Genomic DNA, 22,063 nt, shown 5'->3' with positions numbered 1-22,063 from the left:
AGTACTATCATTTTATTGTTATTTTCATCAAACTTCAAGGAAGAGTGAAAGAGACCCAAAGAGGCTTGGTTTCTTACTTTATTATTATTTTTATTTCGAGGAACAGTTAAGAGATCTTTATCAGTCTTTATTGTGAAGCCCTCATCTGCAGCCTTCCCCATGCCTCCACGAAGGACAAAGAGAGTCTAGGGAACCAAGAATGGTGTTTGGGAACACTGGGTCGTTTACGTATACCAGAAAAGGAAGAAAGCACATATTCTTTATCCCATTGCTTCAAATCTGTTACACAATTAGTGAGAATGGAAGCTACAAACCCAGCAGGCCAGGAAGGCAGGCATCACATCGTGGGTTAAGTTTCTGCTGCAAAGCTGACAGAGGACACGATTTTTATTCTTGCTTGGAGGCATAGTCCAATCTGGTACAAAGAGGGCCCCAGGGCAGCACTGCTTGGGTGGGTATGGCCACTCAGGACGGGGGCTGTTCTTTCTCCATGCACTGCTCTGCAGGGCTCTTGTGATGCACTGCTTGGTCTCGCCAACCTGAGCATCATCCCTGTCTCTGAATGGTCATGAGGCTGTAAAATCTGTCTCCCCAGACCCTTCAGAGAGGGTGAGCTGGTAGTGCCTAGTTTACCGCCAGCATCCCTAGCAAGTCTGCCTACAACGGGAGGCAGAAAACAACACAATGTTATCGCTTAGAAAGGATCATGGTATGTGAAGGAGAGGCCACTAAAACAGTGCCAAAGCTGGGGCACCATTACCCACTGTCACTTCTGTTAAAGGTACTGCGGTGGCAAGATGAGAAGTCCATAAAACCCCTGGGGAGGGAGGAGGCAGGACCGCACCCCCTGGGTGTCCTCAGCTTCCAGTACAGAAACTCCATATGCCATAGTGTGCCTCTCTAGGTCACCATGGGAGGCAGAGTCCCCACCCATGCCCAGGGCTATAAGTTATTCTGTAATGTTTACAAAATAGCTACAGCAGAGACCACATGCTGCTGGTCTCCGCTGTCCCCGGACACCTCACAAGCACACTGGAGACCATGTCATTGTAAATTCCTAATATGATTGTTCCCTATATGTAGCAGAGATCCACTTACCCACGATATCCCAGCACAATCCTCCAACCCCTTCCAAACAAAGCTGCAGAATCATGGCCAGGCCAAGATGTAAGGTAAGGAGCCAGAAAAAAGAGAAAGGCACCCAAAGCTCAAACAACTCTGCTCACAAAGATTAAACCGCTCTGACCTGAGCTGCTGGTGAGTGAATTAGGAGCAGGAGCCTCTGCAGGGGCGTCCGCCTGTGAGGCCATCTACCCAGTTCAGTGCTGGCCCAGTCATAGGAGCTATGGTCACACCAGCCCTGGGGAAGGGAGAAGGCCTTTTTCCCAGCAAAGAATGCCGTTCTCTTCAGCTTCTAGGCATAAAGTGTACAGTTCAAAGAGGATCCACCTGACCATCAAATATCAATGTATTCCTAGAAACAGCCTTTCCTGGTTTCTCATTTTAGCCTTGTATAAATATTAGTTATTCCTGGAGTCAGGAAAGTGGGAGAGAAAGCATGGGTGGGCAGTGAGGGCAGAGATAAAGGAAGAAAATAAATAGTGAGAAAGCAAAAGGAGGCTAAAAAATGAAGAGACGAAGGGGGGATTACGTGGGGGACAAGGTACAGCTACAATGGAAAAATAACTGTCATTACATAGAAAATTAGATGTTTTGTCTACAAAGCTAGAGTAAATCTTGTTCTGTTCTCTTTTCACAGAACTCTCTAGTCAGTCACACTGTGGGGTCCTAGTGAAGTCGTGCACTTAACTTAATAGAAAAACCCTTAGTAAACAACCCCGTAGTTACACTTGAGACAGGTTTCCTTGTTCAGGTGATTGCCATACAAAGGCAAGATGGTGCACTTCCCCTACCTCCTCCTTCCTGTCCAAGCAGGGAGTGAATTCTCTGGAGCTGCCCACAACATAATGATATAAGGTATAACTAGTCCCTTTTTCTTTCAAATAGCTGGCAATGCCAGACCATGGGTCTGACTAATTCAGAGACGTCCTAAGGTGCAAGGCATCTGGTAGTATCCTATTAAGAAGACACCGTGCAGGGACAGCCCCCCGAATCCTAAGGCCAGGGCTTCTTCATCTCTCTGGGATAACCGAGCTGTCCATCTGCTGAATTCTTGGCATGCTGGGCTCAGGTGTCAGCTGGGTTGACCTCTTTGGAACAGAAGTAGTGCACAACCACTCCATTGGGGTATCTTGCAAATGCACTGCAGGCAAAGAAAATGGCTCAGGAGTGAGGATCTCTAATCGAAAACCACTGCTCCTGCACCTGGAAAAAGGCACCTTGCCCAGAAACCATCACAGATGCAGCCCACCCTAACTACAAAGAACAGCCTGCCTCCAAGGTCTTTGGATTTAGCTAGCCACATCATTGCTGAATAAACGAACAGAGGATGAGTTTCACACAGCGTGCATGCATGGGGATATTTCTTTTTAAGAAATCAACACAAAACACACAGCCGAGGGGCCCCTGTTCGAGCTCTGGCTCCCTGAGAGCTGACAATGCTTATGAGAATGAGTTCCAGATTACTTCTGACTAAAGTCCAGGAGTTGGGTCTTTTTAAAGGAAAGGATTCCCCTAGCCATATAAGAAAAAGGACACATCACTCTCCTTTGAAGGAAAGGGGACAGACCAGAGACTATGTCTTAAAACTGTATGATGCTAGCTCACAATTTTACTCAAGTCACGAGGTAGGAGGTTGAAAGATCTTTTTCTTGCTTTAGAGGCTCTTCCTTAAAAGATAAGGACTTTCTGCCCACATTCAACACACACATACTGAACATATCATAACTTCTAGCAGCCAGAATGAAAGAGCTTTCTGGGCAAGCAGTCAACAGACCCGTATCATGCATTTCAGGTCTGTAAGTTCTCAAAGCCCACTTCCAAAAGATAACACAGACAGCTCTCTAGAGACTCAAGAACTGAAAGTAGCCAAAAGAGCCAGCAGCCAGTGCTCGTCCTCTTTGGCAAGTGGGCAGAAGTTCAACCTGAGCAGTATCTACTCCATGGGGAACCTGACTTTGCCTTGCTGTCTCCAGCTAGCTGAGGTAGGACCAGCCCATGTCAGCTCAGATGCCCATCCAGAGGTGGGGGAGGAGGCTCACCTGTTCCCGATCTTCTTCTTACACACCATGCACACCTTCTCCTCTGTGATGATGCACTTCACCTGCTGGTGTAAAATCCGCTCTTCTTGGACCTGGAAACAATGGAAAGACTGGGGGAGAAGTTCCATGGTCCGGCATGTAGAAACAGAAGACAGAGGCTGCACTGATTCCACTAATTGAAACACAATGAAATGTCAAGTTGATATGCTGGATCAGCTTGAGTTATGATGTAAAGGAACACCAAGCTCTGCTTTTGTCCGAATGGGATATGTGATAACTGAAAAACCAAAGCCCACCCTAGAGTATGGAAGGCCCATACCCTCAGGAACTCTGCATGGAGAAGGTTCTTGAGCACTTGATTGAACCGTTTCTTTTGAGCATTTTCTTCCAAGACCTTTTCCAGAAAGATGCGTATATCATTAATCTGAGTGTTTGCCGGCAGAAGGTTGATGGCCTAGAAATAGGACACAGATGGCAACAAGATGAGGTGGAATAGGAATGAGACTGAGGAAACGTCTCAAGTTACAGAGCTCCCAGATCCCAGTCTCTTTCCCCATTCCTTCTTCTCATTCAATGCTTCCCATGCATGTCTTCCATCTCCCTGAGAACTCCTGACCTTGGTGGTGTCCAGTTTGCTGTGGTGCAACTCGAGGACCTGCAAAGCAGCCTGAAGGTTGGCCTGTGGCTCCAGCAGCTCCAGCTTGATTGGTCCCAGGCAGTGAACGCTGGGGGGTGACAGGTACATCCGAAGCAGGGACAGATACACCTGTCTCACACAGATATGGGCTACGCACGTCAGGGCCCCGATGGCCCTACTGGTCCCCTTCCCAGAACCCCTGGCAATGACCAGACCTAATGATAAGAAGGGTTAGTCTGTAGTAACAGCTGTCATAGAACATCTAAAACTCATCACTTTTCACCTTTTAAAAGATTTTGGTAAAGTTAAATAGCCAAATGAAGATGTTAAAACTTAAGGATTGTTTTTTCTGTGAGAGAAAAAAAATGCTTTGTATTTGTTTAGCATTTTGCAGTTTACAAAATGCCAACACCTCAAAACAACTCAAAAAGAGTTTCACTTCCTTTGGGTTTTGAAAGCTGAGACTCTGTCTCCATTTTGGCAGGTGAGGATTAACCCACGGCAAGAGGATGTCTTTCCTACTGGTACCAGTACCACAGGGTTCCTCGCCTCAGCACTACTGACACTTGGGACTGGGTAATCCTTTGGTATTAGGGGTTGTCCCATGCATTGCTTACCAGCATCCTGGGCCTCTAACCACTAGATGCTAGTAGCACCGTCCCTCGTTGTGACAATCAAAAATGTCTCCAGGCACTGACAAGTCTACGTGCATTCTAGATATAGTACATATACGCACCTTGCAAGAACCGCCAGGTGTTCTTTCTCATTAGGCTGACCACAGACTTTATGATACAGATCAGGGCTCTTTTGAGAGTAAAGGGGCAGGGGTGCTATTAGTAACCACACTGAGGCTAGATTGGTAAACTGTAACTATCCCCAGAAGCCCTGCCACTTGGCCTCTCACTTACAACACAAATGCAAATTAATCAGCTCAGAATAACCACGATCTGCATCATGGGCTATGTCAGCTGGCCAAAGCAAATGGGGCTAGGTATGCTAAGGGGGCAGGCAAATGCACAAGCACTCCCTGGGGCTGGGGCCACTACTTACATCTTTGTTGCCATCTTTGCTTTGGTCATAATGTTTGTGGCAGTACCTGCAAGGCAGAAAGTGGTAGGACAAGGTCAGAGGGGGCACCGGGAGAGGAGAGGTCATCAGTGCCACCCACGAGCTGCCTAATGACAGGCAGGCCACATTCGGGGCCCAGGCCAGGAGGTGGTCTCATTCCTGCTGCTGAGTGCTGGGGAGATGGCTGTCTTAGTTTCTCACACCTCTCATCTCTCTGTAGGGCCTGTTTTTAGTTCCCTTGGGAGTGGGGATAGCAGGGTCGACTTACTCTTCAGCCATTCTTGTATCCTTCAAGATGTGGACATAGATAAAGAGGGCTTGTTCATGTTTTCCCATGCGCCCCAAGAGGAGAGCTCGTTCTTCTAAGAGACCTATAAAGAAAAGGAATATAAGTAACCATCACCACCATTATGTCAGCACAAGGTCAAGAACTAAGCTTTTAGAACAATGAATATTGGGGGCAAGATAAAATGGGATTAACTATTCTTTTTATCATTTGAGATTTTCTCCAAGGAGAAAATTATTTAACTTAAAAACAGGGGAAAAGAACTGTTTTGGGAGAGATTTTATCCCATCTTTTCTGTGATCACTTATAAACTTGGTAAGAACACTCATTCAACAGCCAAATACATAACAGGCACCTACAATGCACTAGGCACTTCAAGAAAGGGAAGCAAGCACTTGGTCTCTGCTCTCATGAAGCTCACACATCACTTTTTCAGACAAATTATGTCAAATTACAAAAATTGGTAAACAATGACCTGGTCAAGTACATGCACTGAAGCAATAAACAGGTTTCAACCTGGCTATCAAGTAGCATGTGGTTCACACCCAAAAAAGAGACTTGTCTCTGTCATGGTACAAAGGGGAGTCTTCAGAGTGGACAAAACAGGAGCACTGGCCTGAAACATCAAGCATTTCCCAGGCCCAACTTTTTGGAGGGTTGGGTAGCTGGAAAAATGTGAAACAGCAGTCTTTGCTGTTTCAGCTGAACTGGCTCCTGGCCAGATGACAGACACTCACCATCAAAAGGAAAATCACAGATGAGCCGGCCTGGATCATAGTAACCAGAAATCTCCAAAAACATGAGGAGCTTCTGCCGGTACTCTCCCAGCTCACCTTCTTCCTCTCCAGCAGGAACAGGGGTTTTGCCTTAAAGGAAAACCAAGCTCAGAATGAAAAAATGCTATCAGGTAGCAACGTGGGATCAAAAGAAAACAAAAAAACAAAAACAAAAACAAAACAAAGGAATGGGATTCAATGATGTCAATATGATGATCAAGAAGGGCCTCCACAGGGGTTTCCAGTAGGGCTTCTCTTAGTTTATGTTTTCTACATGACCCTGAGAGATCAGCTTGAGGTAAAACAAAACAAAACAAAACAAAACAAACAAGCTGAACAGAGAAACACCTGTCATCTTCCAGACAGATCTGTTCCCACCTCCCACAGGGGTAACACTTAGAGATGCTCAGAGACGCCCAGTTCCAGAGGAGAGCTCCAGAACCTGACATTTGGGGCTGGATCACTTAGCTCTCCTGGCTCCTTTCAGGAACTTCCCCCCTACCCAGACCCATGGAGAAGGGTGGAGTCAAATTCCCTATACCAGACACTGCACGCTGGGGCTGTGCTCGCCTCTAAGACCCATCTTTCCATGAGAACTGGTACCTGCAGGGAAGGAGAGGAGATACTCCTTCATCAGACCTTGCACCTTCTCACAGTACAGCTGGATCAGGCAGTTGTGGAACCGAGAGCCTGTCTCCTCCCAGACGTGGATGACATGTTCCTGAGGCGAGATAAAGTTCTGCCCGGTACCCTCCACGCTGTGACCTGGGTCAGTCATCCAGTCTCTCTCTCACATTTTTAAAGTCCTAACAGGTCCCCTCCAGAATATCCTGATTAAGCTCCAAAGATTACCAAAGGGTAGCTCTTCTAAAACCACAGGAAATTGCATAATGCAATCCAGCAATGTCAGTAATTATTTTCTTGATTTTTGGTCTAAACTCCTTTAATTAATTTTACCCCATAATCCTCCACACCATTACATTATCCCATGTAATTAAGGTTAAATATTTGCATTCTAGTACTTAAAACCTATTTGGATATCCTGTGATGACAGCTCAATTTGGCGGTACAAATGTAGCTCTGAAAATTTTTTTCTCAAACATCATTCTCTTCTATCACTCTGTACTTTACCTAGATTTAAAAGACATCATCCAAAGTAACATTTCCAGCTTGATCTACTGGGATTTCTTTCTTCAGAGGAAGTTGAAATAACCTTCTTTCTTATATGTCTACCAATGCCCAAGGCATACAAACCCCAGTTGGAACTACCCAATGACAGAACCATGTAGTATAAGCCAGAATCCTGGGTTTGAAGTTTTTTCGTTTAGAGCAAAAAAATATCTTACCAGATAAGGAATAGCCAGACCCTTAAAATTCTCTGTTAAGAAGCTGAGTACACGATCTCGTGGTAGGGACTCCACCTCTGGGAGATCTTCAGTAAATATCTGTCAGAACAAACTACAGTTCTAGGAGCAGAACCACCCAACTGCTGTACCTACTGCCAAACACATACACACACACACAGAAATGTAGGAATCAAACAGAGACTTTTGGAGGGGGAAAGGTGTATAAGAAGGCATGTGGACACAGGTCCTTATTATCATTAGTGTGTGACAGACCAGATCCCAGGTCTCCTAGTATCTGTGCAAGGCTCTTTCCACTACACCACACTGTTGTCTCAAGTTTCCCACTCTGCTCTTTTCAATACCAGAGAAATGACACAAATCCATCCTCCCCCTTCACCCACTGCCACCCCAAGTGGAGTCAGGAAAAGCAATGCGTACACCTAGGTGAGTCAGAGGGTCAACCATGACCTACCTTCAGGCCATCTTCTGGGAAGTCTCTCAGTACCCACACTGAGTAGGAAAAAATCAAATGCAGGTTTTCTGTGCCTAGAGAGAGAAGTGAGACTTGTCAGCAGTTGAAGCCCACCCTGCCCATGAGATAGAGAAGGCAGGCAGGCAGGTAGGTCATCCAGAATTTATTTTCCAGAGGGAACTGCTCTGTCCAAGCACCAGCCACCCAGGCTGCTTGCCTCTATCAAGCTAGCTACACACCAAGGAGCTGTCATGGTCACCCAAATTAGAGGAATAAAGTTGGGTGAACACAGGGAGGGAAGGGATCAACCAGAACCAGAAATGGAGGGAGTGTCGGACCATTTAAACATGAGTCCTTTCCCATTCCTGTTTCAAAAGCTGAACTTACCCAGATGTTGCAGATACTGCACTGTCCTCTCATGGCCTTTCAGAGGGGAGTTTGCTTTCTTGGACTGGTCCACTAGCACCTGCAGAGCTGGCCATGAGGCCCAAGAACAAGGTCATAAGCCTCTTTCAGAAGGTACACCCCCCCCCATGGAAGATATATTGCACCCAGTAAGTTTCCCCTGTCATTGTACAAGAGAGCTTTCCAGATCAAAGAAACCCCCTCTCTTTCAGTTACCTTTCTCATGGAGCCCCTTCTTCTCATACAGGATTATCAGTTCACTGTACTTGTGAGCTTTCTTCAGCACATGCTCACTCTCTTCAATGTGGCAGTGATTGTTCTCCAGGCGCAGCAAGGGGGCCACCAGGGCCACATTCGTCTGTAGAGGCAGCAGGACTTCAGCGGAAACTGCCTCCTGGGGTGCCCTGCCCTAATCCAGCCGAGGCCCCCTCTTGGCTGCAAGGCCAAGGATGTAACACAAGTAAGAGAAAGAAAACAACCTTTTTTGGGGGACTGCAGAAATAGTGGCTTTTAAAGCACATGTATGGTCTTTTTCATGTTGTGTTTTAATATGGGGGGGGTATTTTCTTTGGGGAAATACTGTCTTTGTTTACCTTGTAGCACTATCCTCAATTCTACCACTGTGAGATTCTGGATCAATATTTTGCCTTATCTTTCTAATTTCAAGAAACTCACAGGCATCAGACAAAGACTAGGTGATTCCCTTCATCAAAGATTTCACTCTGACTAGTAGCACGTATCCTAAACTGTAAGGCTCTCTCTTCCACTTTTCCAGAGTACTAGGGGATAGGGGATTCTCGGTACCTCTCAATGTTCAGGAAACTCACATGAAGGTAGCATTTGAGCAGGGTGGTGTCAATGATTTGCAACAGCTTCTTCTTGGATTTGATAGTGGGAGTGCCTTCCATGAGCGGGGAAGTGCTAGACTGGTGATCAGAGTCATTCAGCTTCTTTACCAATTGACTTCGTTTCTATTAAGGCAAAAAATGTGGGGGTCTTCCTTTATCTACTGAGCTACTGGGTAGCTTCAAATATGTCCAAATCACCTCACACCTATTCACCTTGATCTCACATTAGCATACAATTTTTTATGAAGGATCAAAACAGATGTTTGCTGGAGGACTGGGGGAAGATGACAGAGTAGGAAGCTCCAGGAATCAATACCTCCATCCAAACAACTATTGAACTGGCAGGAACTGTGTGAATCAACTATTTTGAAACTCTGGAGTCTAGTGGAATATGGCAGCATCCAGGGAAGAGATGGAGGTTCAGGCCCATTAAACTGCAATAAATACTGGTGAATTTCATCCTTGGTATAATGACTATCATCCCCCATGCCTCAGCCCCCACATGGCAGGCAGCAACGGGGTCTGCAGCCCAGGCTCCTGGTGCAGCTTGCTGATGCCAGGGTAGGCTGTAACGACCTAGTCCTGGAGCCTCCTAGTCCACCATCTTCCCACAATCCTCCATCCATAATCTCTTATTTTTAAACTCAACTTTATCAAGGCATACAAGTTTCATACTAAAATATGTACTCTTTTTAAGTGCACTGTTAGGTATGTTTTGCCAGATGTATACATGCATGTAATCACCACCTCTAACAAGGACTAGAATATTTCTATCACCCCAGAAAGTCCTTTCATGTCCCTTTCAAACTATCCCACCCCACCACCCACCCCACTGATCTGATTTATATCACTATGTATTAGTTTTTGCCTATTCTAAAACTATGTAAATGGTACCATCCAGTTTGTACTCTTTTGGATGTGGCAAAGTCCATGGTCTTACATGTTCTACTTGCTCTCTGGCGTAACACCAGAGCCAGTTAACCTCACATATTCCAAACATCAGTGGGGAAAGCCAGGGAACAATGTACATCTGGGTTCCCAAAGCTAAGACATTGGTTATACAGGAACTTCTATAATGCCACAGGCTTGGGAGACATTCTGCCGCAGAAACCCTTTTCACTTGGCACATGGGCCAAGTAGCACACAGGCAGAGGTGAGTTTGTGTGCTCCTTGCAGTCTGCCAGTCGCTGCCGGATACCCCTGGAGTCCAAGGTCAAGAAGTGCTAAGGCTACACATGCCTGACAGATATGCTGGACACCCACTGACCCAAAAGCAGGTGACAGGAAGACAGCATTACAATTTTCCAAGCAATGCTTCTCAGCCTTACCAGGGCATCCCTTATAAAGTTCTGCAGAACACTTATGGGGAAGAATATGAAGTTCTCTGAGTCTGATGGGTCCACAGGAAATAAACAATAGCCTTCTGTGACAGAGATTAGAAGCTAAGAGGCTTGGATAGAGATGTTAATTTTAGTTGACTTTAAAATTTCACTTATCCATCCATTAACAGTAAATTGAAAACAATTTATATCTAAATACCCCCCAAAAATGTTGAAGAAGACTATTTACTGACAGGAAAGGACTTCCACAATATATGGCTAAATAAAAAGTAAGCCATAATATAATATATATAGTTTTATAGTTTGCAATAAATAAACCAATAAATAAATAAACAGAAACTAACTCATAAATACATTAAAAAGTCTGGAAGGACAACACTAAAATGTTAGTTACTTATCTCTGGGTGGTAGAGTGGTAGTTGATTTGTACTTTTACTTTGTACTTTTTGGTGTTTTGTAAGTTTTCTGTATAGGGCAAGCATCTTTTTTTTTAATTAAAAAAAAGTTTGTTTTAAAAAAACTTATTTTCTAGCAACTAAAATTTATCCTTTAAAGTTTTCATAAGAGAACAGTGTGAAGTCCCTAGGAATCAGGTGTGTTTCCTGACATCAGGATTTGGCAAAAAACTATCCAAGCAATGCTGTTAGGTTGGGAGAAGGAACAGGAGACTGTGTCCCACCCCAGACTTCTATAGTATTAATTTATGGGATGCCTGTGGCATTATAGAGGCCCTCAATTCCCTGCCATAGAGAAACAGGTTTTGGAACTCCCACGTCAACTCTTCTATACACCTCTGCATCATATCTACCTGTGTCAGATAGTCAATCAGAGCTAAGTGAGCCTTCTCCAATTCAGCCCCGGAGAGCACAGGCAACGGGTTAGGGTACTGGAGCTGCTTCCTGTAGTCTGTGGGCAGCAGGTCAGGGTACAGGCCCATCACATGGGTGGGATCTACATGGAAGGCAAACATGATTCCTCTGGAAGGGAGCCCAGCAATTTAAGGAAAAAATAAATCAAAACAAGGCTATTACTATAGCAAAATAAGTTCCAGACTGGCTTTTTAAAAGGAATGACTCAGAGTTTATGAAAGCTTAATGAGCTGTACACTTATCATTTCAGTACTTTTTTATATATATATTTAACTAAAATGTTAAAAAAAATGGCATGGCCCCACATTCCAAGATACAGACATATACACATAAACAGAATCAGAATTAAATTTTTATCAACTTCCTGAAGGTAAAGAGGAGAAAAATTTTCCAAGGAAAAATTGCTAAGACATTGAAGCAGAAAATATCAATAGACTTAGTCACAATAAAAAATAATTGCATGTTGAAAACAGAATATTGCTAAAACAAAATTAGACAACAGGGAATATATCTGCAACATATCAGGCAAGAGGCTAATATGTTGATTATTTAAAGCAAATTTATACAAATTAGTAAATAAAACATGTCATTTGATAAATGGGCAACAGATGTGAACAACTGACAAAAGACTTGTCAGCTGACTAAGTGAGAAAATATTCACTATATTAAGAATCAGTGTGGGACACATTAAAATGGCAGAGGTGACATTTTTATATCACATGATTAGAGAAAAAGTTATTTTTATATACTACTACCCAGTGCAAGCAATACCATGAAACTGAATCACTCTTACACTGCTAAAGCAATAAATACTGCTACCTCAAATCCCACTAATCCCACTTCTAGTAATTTACCCTAAGAAAATAATCCATAAACTGGAAAAAAAAAAAAAAGGAAAAAAAAATCATGACATGTTATCAAGAAGTCTATAAAACATTGTAACAATGCAATTTTGGAAACAACACAGAATTCCTTCATTAGCAGAATAAAGTATGATGAGTATTATGCAAACATTGTGAATTATAATTATGAAGGGCACACAGCAACGTGAAAAAATCCCATAACAACTTTAAGTCAAAAGTTATTAAATTGTATATCATTATTATTGTTAAAATATACACAGGTAGAAAGGTTTGGATGAGGAAGAGACAAATGAGATGAGAGTTAGGGTAGGATCTAGGTGAAGTTTTTTCCCTCACATTTTTATAACCTTTTAGTGCTAGGATTACTTAGTTTTCATTTAAAAAATGTTGGAGAGGGCCAAAGGAAGGTCATGTCCCTCTGTGATACATGTGAGTTCTAGACAAGCTGACCAGAAGACAAATGCTACACAGCCTTGCATCATCTTCAAGTCAACCTGCATCAGGTCACAATACTCTGCCCATCCTGGAAGCCCTGTTCCTCAAGATCAGAGAGTCATGATAATCTGAAAAAGACACTCACGAGAAGGGGCAACTCAACAGGAAAGTTGGCAGTTTTCTACATGGGAACTGCACAGAAGCAACGTCTGAGAAAAGAAGACACCTGCTGGGGATCATAAGTGAATTTGTGGTCCTCCTTCAGGCCTTTATCTGCCTCCTGCCACTAAGGTTTGCACCTGTAAACATGGATGTAATCACATCCATCTACCTAAAAGCCCTTGATGTCACCTGAGGCCTACCAAAGCCAAAAAACCTTTGTGGTATTCAGGGTCCTTTGGAATCTGGCCCTAAAGTATCTTTCCAGTGTGATGTATCCCTCACTACCAAATATCACACTGGCCTCTGGTTCACAGGTCCTCAGACATGACATACATCGTCTGCCTCCAAGCACTGCTGGACATTCCACTTTTCCTTTTCACCCCTCAGGGCCCAGTTCATCTCCTTTCTCCCTTCCTCTTAGGCAGACCTACTCACTTACTTCTCTATGCTCCTGGAAAACTTATCCACATTTATCTCAATGGTTTTACATGCAAGCTCTTTGTGGACACATCACATCTCTTATTCATTCATAAAGGCCAGGACCGAAGACAGAGCTGGTATTGTTGATGCTTCTCTGACTTGCCTTGAACTACATCATATTCAAGAATAATACAAACATAATAATTTAAAATGAAATTATACGCCTTAGGCTGAACAAAAAGATACAAATAAACTCTGCTAAGGCATGCTGATCTGGCTGTTTCTTGAACATATCAAGCATTTTTCCAACCCCACAGAATTTGCCTGGAACATTCTTCCCCCAGATGTCTGCAAAGTTCATTAAATTACCTCCTTCTTGGTCATAACTGAAATGCCCCTTTTTCAGAGAGGCTTTCTCTAACCATTCTATTTCAATCCTATCCTAACCCTACCTTTGGCATGCTTTGTCCCCCTTTCCCTGCTTTATTTTTCTTAGCACTGATAATTTTGTGTATTTATTTTATTTGCTCCCTCGCCATCAGAACATTAGGTCCATAAGGGCAGGAATTTGTCTTATTTTATTCCATTACTTGCCACCTTGACTAGTCTTCAGCTCATGTTAGAAGCCTTATAAACATCTGCTGAGTGAAAGAATAAATGAACAATGAAAATAGTAGTAGAACCAATTCGACAGTCTAAGGCTCAGTTTCAGATCTAAATATGGGATCCAAGCAATATAAATATCTCACTCACACTCTTGCCATTCTGCACCATCCATACTCAATCACCAAGACGTCCCAAATCCCAGGGCTTCAATGCAATCTGAGTCTTCACATCAAGTCCTCCTGTAGAGTCCTATAGCACTTAACTTTTTACCTTGCAACAGAACTATTTATGTATAAGCTGTAGGTTGCCATAAGGAAATAAGCCTAAAATAGTGGTTCTTAAACATTTTTGGAATCTTAGACATCTTAGGGAATTTGATGAAAAGTGTTGATTCTCTCTCCAGAAAAATGCATATATAAACAAAATTTTACATTTAGTCTTGGGTGGTTCACAGACTTGCTAAAGCCTACTCATAGGCCTCATGTTCCCCAGGTTTAACGAAATGAACATATGACGGGAGGAGACAAGAGCTTCTTTCTGACTCACAAGGGGCAGAAATAAAACTACAGCAGTGACACTTCTATGAGGGGCCTATCTGTGGGACACAAAAGGGATGATTAATGGTCTCTTGAACTTTGAGTATCTGTGTGGCACCTGAGGCTCAGAGCTAGAGCTCGGCAGATATGAACGGCAGTATTAGTGCATACAGCCACTGTTTAAAAAGCTGAAAAAGTCTAGACTTCAATTAGAGATATGAATGAAGGAGATCTTGTTGGGACTAGGGCAAAGCGTGCCAAAGGGTTAAGAATGATACTGTTTTTTACAACTTCAACTTCTGTGTGAGACCAAGGGAAGAGATGGCTATCTGGAGCAGGATCTATATTTTCTGTGGTACACTAAACAATTTAACTTGTACAGTCAGCTTGTTCAAACACCATGATTACATGGAACATTGAACAGGAAGTGAGATCTGGTAGGTTTGCACAGGTTAGCATGAAACAGCAACACATCCCAGGGTGATTCGGGCAGAGAATAAAAATATATACACAGGGCACCCCTGAGGAGCTGGGGGAAAATGTGGAAGTGTTGGAGTTCCTCACTTGGATTGATGCTGATGTTCTCATAAACATTGAGGACTGACGGTTTGCTATGCCAAGCCCCCTATCTTGGGGTTTGCCCTTCGGAGGCTCGGTGCTACAAAGGAGAGGATAAACTTCCTTATAACTTTGCCTAAGAGTCTCCCCCTGAGTGCCTCTTTGTTGCTCAGATGTGGCCTTCTCTCTCTAACTAGGCCACTCTCTAACTAGGCCAACTTGACAGGTGAACTCACGGCCCCTCCGCCTACATGGGACCTGACTCCCAGGAGTGTAAATCTTCCTGGCAACGTGGGATATGACTCCTGGGGATGAACCTGGACTCGACATCATGGGATTGAGAACATCTTCTTGACCAAAAGGGGAAGCGGAATGAAACAAAATAAAGTTTCAATGGCCGAGAGATTTCAAATGGAGTCGAGAGATCACTCTGGTGGGTATTCTTATACACTATATAGATATCCCTTTCTAGGTTTTAGTGAATTGGAATAGCTAGAAGTAAATACCTGAAACTATCAAACTCCAACCTAGTGGCCTTGACTATTGAAGATGATTGTATAACCATGTAGCTTACAAGGGGTGACACTGTGATGGTGAAAACCTTGTGTATCACAGTCCTTTACCCAGTGTAAAGTGTGGATAAGTAGTGGGGACAGGGACTAAATGAAGATTGGGGTGGGATGGGGGGGGATGATTTGGGTGTTCTTTTTTACTTTTGTTTTTTATTCTTATTTTTATTCTTTATGGTGTAAAGACAATGTTCAAAATGGATTGGGGTAATGAAGGCACAACTATATGATTGTACTGTGAACAGGTGATTATACACCATGGATGACTATATGGTATGTGAATATATCTCAATAAAACTGAATTTAAAAAAAAAGGGAGGGCCAAAGAAGCAAACTTGGGCCCAGTCCATCCTGCACTATGGGGGAGGAGCACTGGGCCTGGTAGACATGAGTATTTCAGCCATTTGAGATTGTTCTCTGCAGTGGGGCTTCCCTCTGGCTCACATCAAACACTTCCACACGACTTCCTTTTGCTCCAATTCTCTACTCCCTAAGCAATCTTCTGACATGTCTTCCCAGATACACTCTGTTCTGCTCTACATTGAGTTTCTTTAATGTGAATGAGCATTTATCAACATGCAGTTGATAAATGGGGGAATGATGTCAATATTAGGCAAAAGTTGTGTTAGCTTGTGTGCAATTTTTCCTGGCTTGTTAATATTTTGAAATGCTCAGGGGCAGCTTTCACACAATTAATGAGAAAGCCTTAGCTACACATGAAAGTCTAGAGAAAGGAGCTAAAGGTCGTATAGAAGTGTCCTCCTTTAGTGTAAGTAGTGGCTATTTAGCAGCTTGAAGAACCACTACACTTTCTACTAAGTTAAGTCATCTGGGATAGCCAAAAGTGCAAATGAAGCATGCTAATTTTTTATTTGTTTGTTTCATAAAGAAGTCTATACCCAGGATCAGATTTTTTATTTTGAGAAAACTGGTTTCTATTAGAAGCAAATGTCCTCAAAGATCTACATCTCAAAGGAGGAAGCATAACCCAAGGTTTTAGGAGTGAAAAGGACTATAAATGCTGGGTACAAACACCAATGGATATATAATTTTTTTGGATGTTACTGTTATTGTTTTATTAGTGCTTATAGTAGTTTGGAGCTGTATATTCCCCAGAAAAAAAACATGTTCTTAAACTTAACCCATCCCTTGGTGTGAACCCATTGAAAGTAGGACCTTTTGATGGGTTTCTTCAGTTATCGAGTGGCCCACCTCAATCAGCATGGGTCTTAACCCTATTACTGCATCCTTTATAAAGGAAATGAAATTCATGAGAGAAAGCCACAGAGGGAGCAGCCAGAAGCTGAACATCAACTTAATCAAGAAGAGAAGGGACAGAACAGGAGACACTGCCATGTCCCTTGTCCTGTGACAATCTAAGGACCGAGGATCACCGGCAGCTAGCCCCAGAATGCCAGTCTTTGGGGAGAAAGCATCACCTTGATGATGCCTTGATTTGGATTTTTTTCCTAACTTCAAAACCTTGAGCAAATAAATTCCCATTGTTTAAGCCAAACCACTGCATGGCATTTGCTTAAGCAGCCAAGTAAACTAAAACAGTACTCACAAAATTGCATAGGTTTTGAGTGGTCTGCTTCAACTTTATTTTTTCCCATAAGCGCTGTTATCTTTCATGAGCATATGTTATAGAACGTAAGGTTATACAGAACCACATACCAGGCATTGTATAATGACTGTACCTCAGTACAGATAAACAAGGTGGCCAGGTCCTGTGCATCAATATTCTGGTCATTGAAAAGGGATCTATCCTCCTTACTGTAAATGAATAAAGGACTATTCTGTTAACATATTGGTCTCATGTGATTTGGTCAAGGTCAGTCTGTCAGCAGTAGTCTGATGAACTTTGAGTATACTAGGAATATCCACTTCTAGACTTGATGACCTCAGGACTGAAGTTAGACCTTAGACCAAAGTCAGTCAACAGAGGTGCTGTCAACAGCCAGATGCCCCACTAGATAACACTGTCACCAGCACACATCTCCTCCAGCTGCTGGAAATGATTCAACTGTGCCTTATCTTCCCTACAAGACAGTTCTTTGAAAACAGAATTCCCATCTGATTTTGTTGCTTGGGGCCCAGTAGAGTGTTCTTGTAGTCTCTCAGCACTTAGTATCTATTTGTGGAACGAAAAATGATTAAAAGGTAGTAGCCACAGGATTGACTTTAAAGTCTTACGACTGGGGTCTAAGTATGGTTGGCACATAGAAAAAGGGTGAAGTTACTATGGCAGCTCTGTCTCACTATTCCAGTGTCTTCCCAAAGAGCTGGTGGTATGCTGAAAACAATGCCTTGTTGAGTTCATTCAGGATGGTAGGCATTTATCGATTTGATGATCTGAAGCTATCCCACATCCATCCCCCTTCTTTACAGCAACCTATTTCCTTTCAGTGAGCTCCTCCTTCCATGCTATGTATATATAGTCTTGGTGGGGTGCTAGCTCTAGGCATCTATCTTTGCCTTCAGAAGCAGAAGGGAGCCAGACCTCTTTCCCCACCCCTGGTACAGTCTGGAGGTTGGACCATGACCTAATCCAGGCCAATCAGATCCCTTTGCTCTTGATAAAGTAATGCAAGGATGACAAGCAGCACCACAGACTGTATTTTCCAAAAATGGCCATCTTACATGCTCTTCATGTAACATTTATACTGCCCCATCAAGAGGTGAGGTCTATGTTCCCTTACCCTGAACCTGGAAGGACCCTTTCAAATGCCTTGATCAATAGACTACTACAGAAATGACAGTCATAAAAGGCATTGAGTCTTCTACCCAAGTCTCTTAGATGTCTCAGTCAGGGAAAATCCAGCTGCTATGCATAAGGACACTTAAGCAGCCCTGTGGAGCGGTCCACCGGTGTAAGAACTGAGGCTGTCAGCCCATAGCCAACACCAATTGTCAGCCATAAGAGTGAGCCACTTTAAGTGGATCCTCTATCCCAGGCAAGACTTCAGGTGACAACAGCCTAGCCGACATACAATTTCAACTGTGTGAGAAATGCTAAGCAAGAACTGCCAGGCCCAGCCCTTCCCAAATTCCTATGCAACAGATGATTATTGTTATTTTCAGTCACTAAATTTTGGGTGAATTGTTATGTTGCATTAGATGGCTAATACAAGCTGGTTGAGGGTAATTTTCACTGAGGATGCTACACAAAGGGAACTGATGGCGGCAACAGCTAAGGAAATGGCTGTGCTAGTGGAGGACTGCTGGCCTGTCCTGGTTACAAAGTGATTACTATTCGACTTCCTGCTTCCTGCTTGGAGATCCTTCAGAGCTTCCTTGGTTCCTAACCATTCCTGAGCCTGGTCTCCCAAACAATTTTGTGAGCCCTTCTTTCTGTCATTCCCATAATAGTCCAATAAAACCTCTCTGCTTAAATTATCCTGATTTGGCCTCCATGCTTACAATCAAGAACCTAAACTGATATAGAAGTTACCACAGTTCATTATTGGCCAAAGTTGAGGGACGGTGGAAAGAAGACCAAGAAAAGAAGAAAAGAGATAAATAATATGATACAGGGTCAAAACCGAGCATATAAAAATTGATCTAAATTTAACAAAAATGGAATATACAGAAATGAAAAGTTATAATAATATTAGAAAACACTTACATAGCACTTATCAAGTGCCACACCACTATTCAAAGCACTTTGCATAATCTTCACAGCAAATACCAGGAGGAAGGTATTACTATTTTTCCTATTTTACAGAGGAGAAAACTGAAGCACAGAGGTTGAGTAACTTTGCCTGAGGCCAGGCAGTCAGACTGCCTCCAGGATACCGTTCCTCATTACTAAGCTCTAATGTCTAGAGAATTTTTAGAACACTGAGAAAAGGAAGGGTTTTGAAACATGGCACTTCCCAGTACTGGCTCTCAAAAATGACCTACTATTTAATCCCTACTGTGCTGAGATGAGGGACATCTGTCTAGAACAGCATCCAATAGATACTAATGATCAATAAACATTTACTGAACTGAATGCTTTTTTGTTACCTTTCTTTAATGTAGAGGGCAAATCATCCTGGAAAACTGGAAGTCCATATTCACAGGTGAGACCAGATTAGTAAGATCAGGACTATAAATATGTAACCACTGAATAGATACCCCAAGGGCATATATTGAGGCATGAATATCAGCTTTGATGAGAGTAAACTTTTCCCATTCTTAGAAGTCTGGTATCATTTCTCTCTGTCCTTCCCAGCTGCCTCTCCCTCCATCGGTTCCTTATTCCAAGGCCACACCCACTTGTTACCTGTGCCAAGCTTAGCAAAGACCTGCATGGACTCATCAAAACGCTTCTGGCAGAAGAGGTTGAAGGCATACAAGTTCTTGATGTGATGGATTTGTTGCTGCTTTTCACTGTCGGAATCATCTTTCATTTCCTGGTGAGAGAGTAGAATACGTAAGGGCTCATTCACTCAACATATATTTACTCAGTACCTACTAGGTGATAGACAATATCCTAGGAGCTACAAACACCAAAGTGGATAAGTCAGTCACATAGTATCTGACTTCACAGGGTTATCCATCTAACTGTAAGACTGACAAGTAACTAAGCAATTAAAATACCTGACCCGAACTCCTCAAAACTGTCAAGGTCATGAAAAATAAAGCAAGACTTAGAAATTATCATAGACCAGAGGATACTAAGGAGACATGACAACTAAATGCAATGTAATATCCTGGATTTGATTCTGGAATAGAAAAAGGATGTTAATGGAAAAAAAAAAAAACAAAAAAAAAACCAAAAACTGTTGAAATCTTAAAGTCTGGAGTTTTGTTTAAAAACAACAAAACAAAAACAAAACAGAACAGAGCAAGAGTGATGACAGAAACATGTTGGAGGGGTACCCAATCCAATCTGAGCGATGGGTCAGGGGAAATGTAAAGGACAAGCTAGAGTTAGCCAGGTGAAGTTGGTCATGTAATAGATAAGAGGGGAAGAGGAGAGTGTATTGCAGGCAAATAGGACAGCACTTGTATAGGGCCTTAAAATGACAGAGATCATGCCATGTTCAAGGAATGAAAGACATCAGCATAACTGGCACAGTTTGGAAAAGGCCCTGCTGTTCACTGTAAAAAGCTAAAAAAAAAAGATAGTGATTATTATCTTTGTTTCTTCCTTACAACCTTTTGTTCCTTTATATCCCCCTTAACAAACTTTAACCAAATTTAATTTCCTTCTTCAAAAAGTCTCCTAATTTTTTCCCTTGCTTCCTTTTCTTTGCTACTGCTACCTCCCTGGTCCAGACCATCATCAATACGTGGCTGCAGCTGGTCTCAGGTCTCCTGCTTGGGTCTTTAAAGGCTTCCATAACCTGACATCAGCCTCCTCCTCAAGCTTATTTCCAAGACCCTCAAACCACACCTTCTGCTCCAGTCAGGATGGACTCCAAACATCCTGAAATTTACCACACTTGTTTTCACTTCTTTAACTTTCTCATGCTCCTCAACTAGGCCCAAAAGCTCTCCCTATTTCCTGCTCCTGGTCCTAATCTTACCCTTCCTTAAAGGGTTTACTCAGTATATCCAACCTCAGGATGCCTATTTCAGACCAGAATGAACTGTCCCTTTCTCTAGCATTTTGCTTCACATTTTTGTTAATACCAGAGGTTTAGTATGAAATGGCCCTCTGGAAATTTCAGTATGCTCTTTTATCAATTCAAATAAAAGATAGGTTCCTTGAGGGCTAAGATAATGCCAACTCTCTTGTGTCCTAAGAAAGGCAGAGCACATAGCAATTACAAACCTAGAAAAGAGAAGGAAAAATGGCAACCCATTACCATTTTCCCTACTGAAGATTAAACAGACAATCTGTAGCAGGAAGATAGTGAAAAGACACCAAGACCTTCTTGTTACAAAAAAGCTATACACTACATGATACCCTTTTTAAAAAGTTCAAAAATAGTATATTTAAGCACACATATTTCTGTGAAAGACTAAACAAAAAAAATTTTTTAAGAGAATGATAAACACAAAATTCAGGATAATAGATCTGGAAGGAAGGTAGAGGGATGGGGTGGGGAGGAGCACATAGGTAGAGATAAACTGTTATTCTTGGGTAGGATGATGGGTTCATGGGTATTCATCCGAAAAATGAAAATCAAAATAATACAGGACAATGCATATGAGGGGAAAAAAAGAATAGTAAGATGCTGAAATTAAATGCTCCAAGAAAGAAATAATATTTATGGGCTATTAAACACATTTAACTCTAAAGACTAAACTTTTGTTTTAAATCCAGAACTTACACATTTAAAATAAATGTTGCTCTTCAAAAGTAGCCACTATAGCTGACAATATATGTATTTATTCTAAAAAATGTGGTCAACACTTCCCTTGCAGAAGTAATTTACAACCTATCCTAAAAATTAAGTTTTACTACTACTATCGTTATATAAATGAATTCTCTTTTACCTAAATTAGCTAAAATTACCTAAATTTTCTTTTACCAGTTCAATGACTAGGTTAGGCTCAGAATGACTTGGTTGTTTTCCTAAAATCAAATCCACCCTCAATGGAAGACAATGGTCATCACTGAGGATGTTCAAAAGAATGAGATACAGACTCTGAAGTCAATCTCCAGAAGTTTTTTGGCAAAGGAGGCACTGTAGGAACAAAAGCATGGTCACTACTCTGCTGTGAACAATATCTCAGGTAAAGGGAAGTAACAATAATAAACATAAGA

At 42.4% G+C, this 22,063-nt stretch overlaps 1 protein-coding gene across 4 annotated transcripts in view; it reads right to left on the bottom strand.

The window, feature by feature from the left end:
• Nucleotides 1-64: 64 nt before the first annotated feature.
• VPS39 (VPS39 subunit of HOPS complex) overlaps nucleotides 65-22,063 on the bottom strand; it is a 45,324-nt gene continuing 23,325 nt past the window's right edge. For 2 of the 4 annotated variants that reach the window (XM_037834219.1, XM_037834220.1), the window contains 15 exons: nucleotides 19,628-19,757; nucleotides 11,148-11,290; nucleotides 8,979-9,122; nucleotides 8,368-8,509; nucleotides 8,134-8,220; nucleotides 7,747-7,820; nucleotides 7,275-7,373; nucleotides 6,532-6,649; nucleotides 5,890-6,018; nucleotides 5,135-5,237; nucleotides 4,849-4,894; nucleotides 3,778-3,927; nucleotides 3,481-3,615; nucleotides 3,162-3,253; nucleotides 65-2,263 (listed from right to left, as the gene is read on the bottom strand). In XM_037834219.1, coding sequence (XP_037690147.1) covers nucleotides 2,188-2,263; nucleotides 3,162-3,253; nucleotides 3,481-3,615; nucleotides 3,778-3,927; nucleotides 4,849-4,894; nucleotides 5,135-5,237; nucleotides 5,890-6,018; nucleotides 6,532-6,649; nucleotides 7,275-7,373; nucleotides 7,747-7,820; nucleotides 8,134-8,220; nucleotides 8,368-8,509; nucleotides 8,979-9,122; nucleotides 11,148-11,290; nucleotides 19,628-19,757 — 1,668 coding nt within the window. In that variant the 3' untranslated portion in view covers nucleotides 65-2,187. Of the gene's footprint in view, nucleotides 2,264-3,161; nucleotides 3,254-3,480; nucleotides 3,616-3,777; nucleotides 4,014-4,848; nucleotides 4,895-5,134; nucleotides 5,238-5,889; nucleotides 6,019-6,531; nucleotides 6,650-7,274; nucleotides 7,374-7,746; nucleotides 7,821-8,133; nucleotides 8,221-8,367; nucleotides 8,510-8,978; nucleotides 9,123-11,147; nucleotides 11,291-19,627; nucleotides 19,758-22,063 lie in introns of those variants that run through there. The other 2 variants (XM_037834222.1, XM_037834221.1) reach the window with 2 other exon arrangements.

The sequence above is a fragment of the Choloepus didactylus genome, chromosome 4 (genome assembly GCF_015220235.1).
Source record: "Choloepus didactylus isolate mChoDid1 chromosome 4, mChoDid1.pri, whole genome shotgun sequence".
Classification (NCBI taxonomy): Eukaryota; Metazoa; Chordata; class Mammalia; order Pilosa; family Megalonychidae; genus Choloepus; species Choloepus didactylus.
This window is presented reverse-complemented; position numbering and strand designations above follow the sequence as displayed.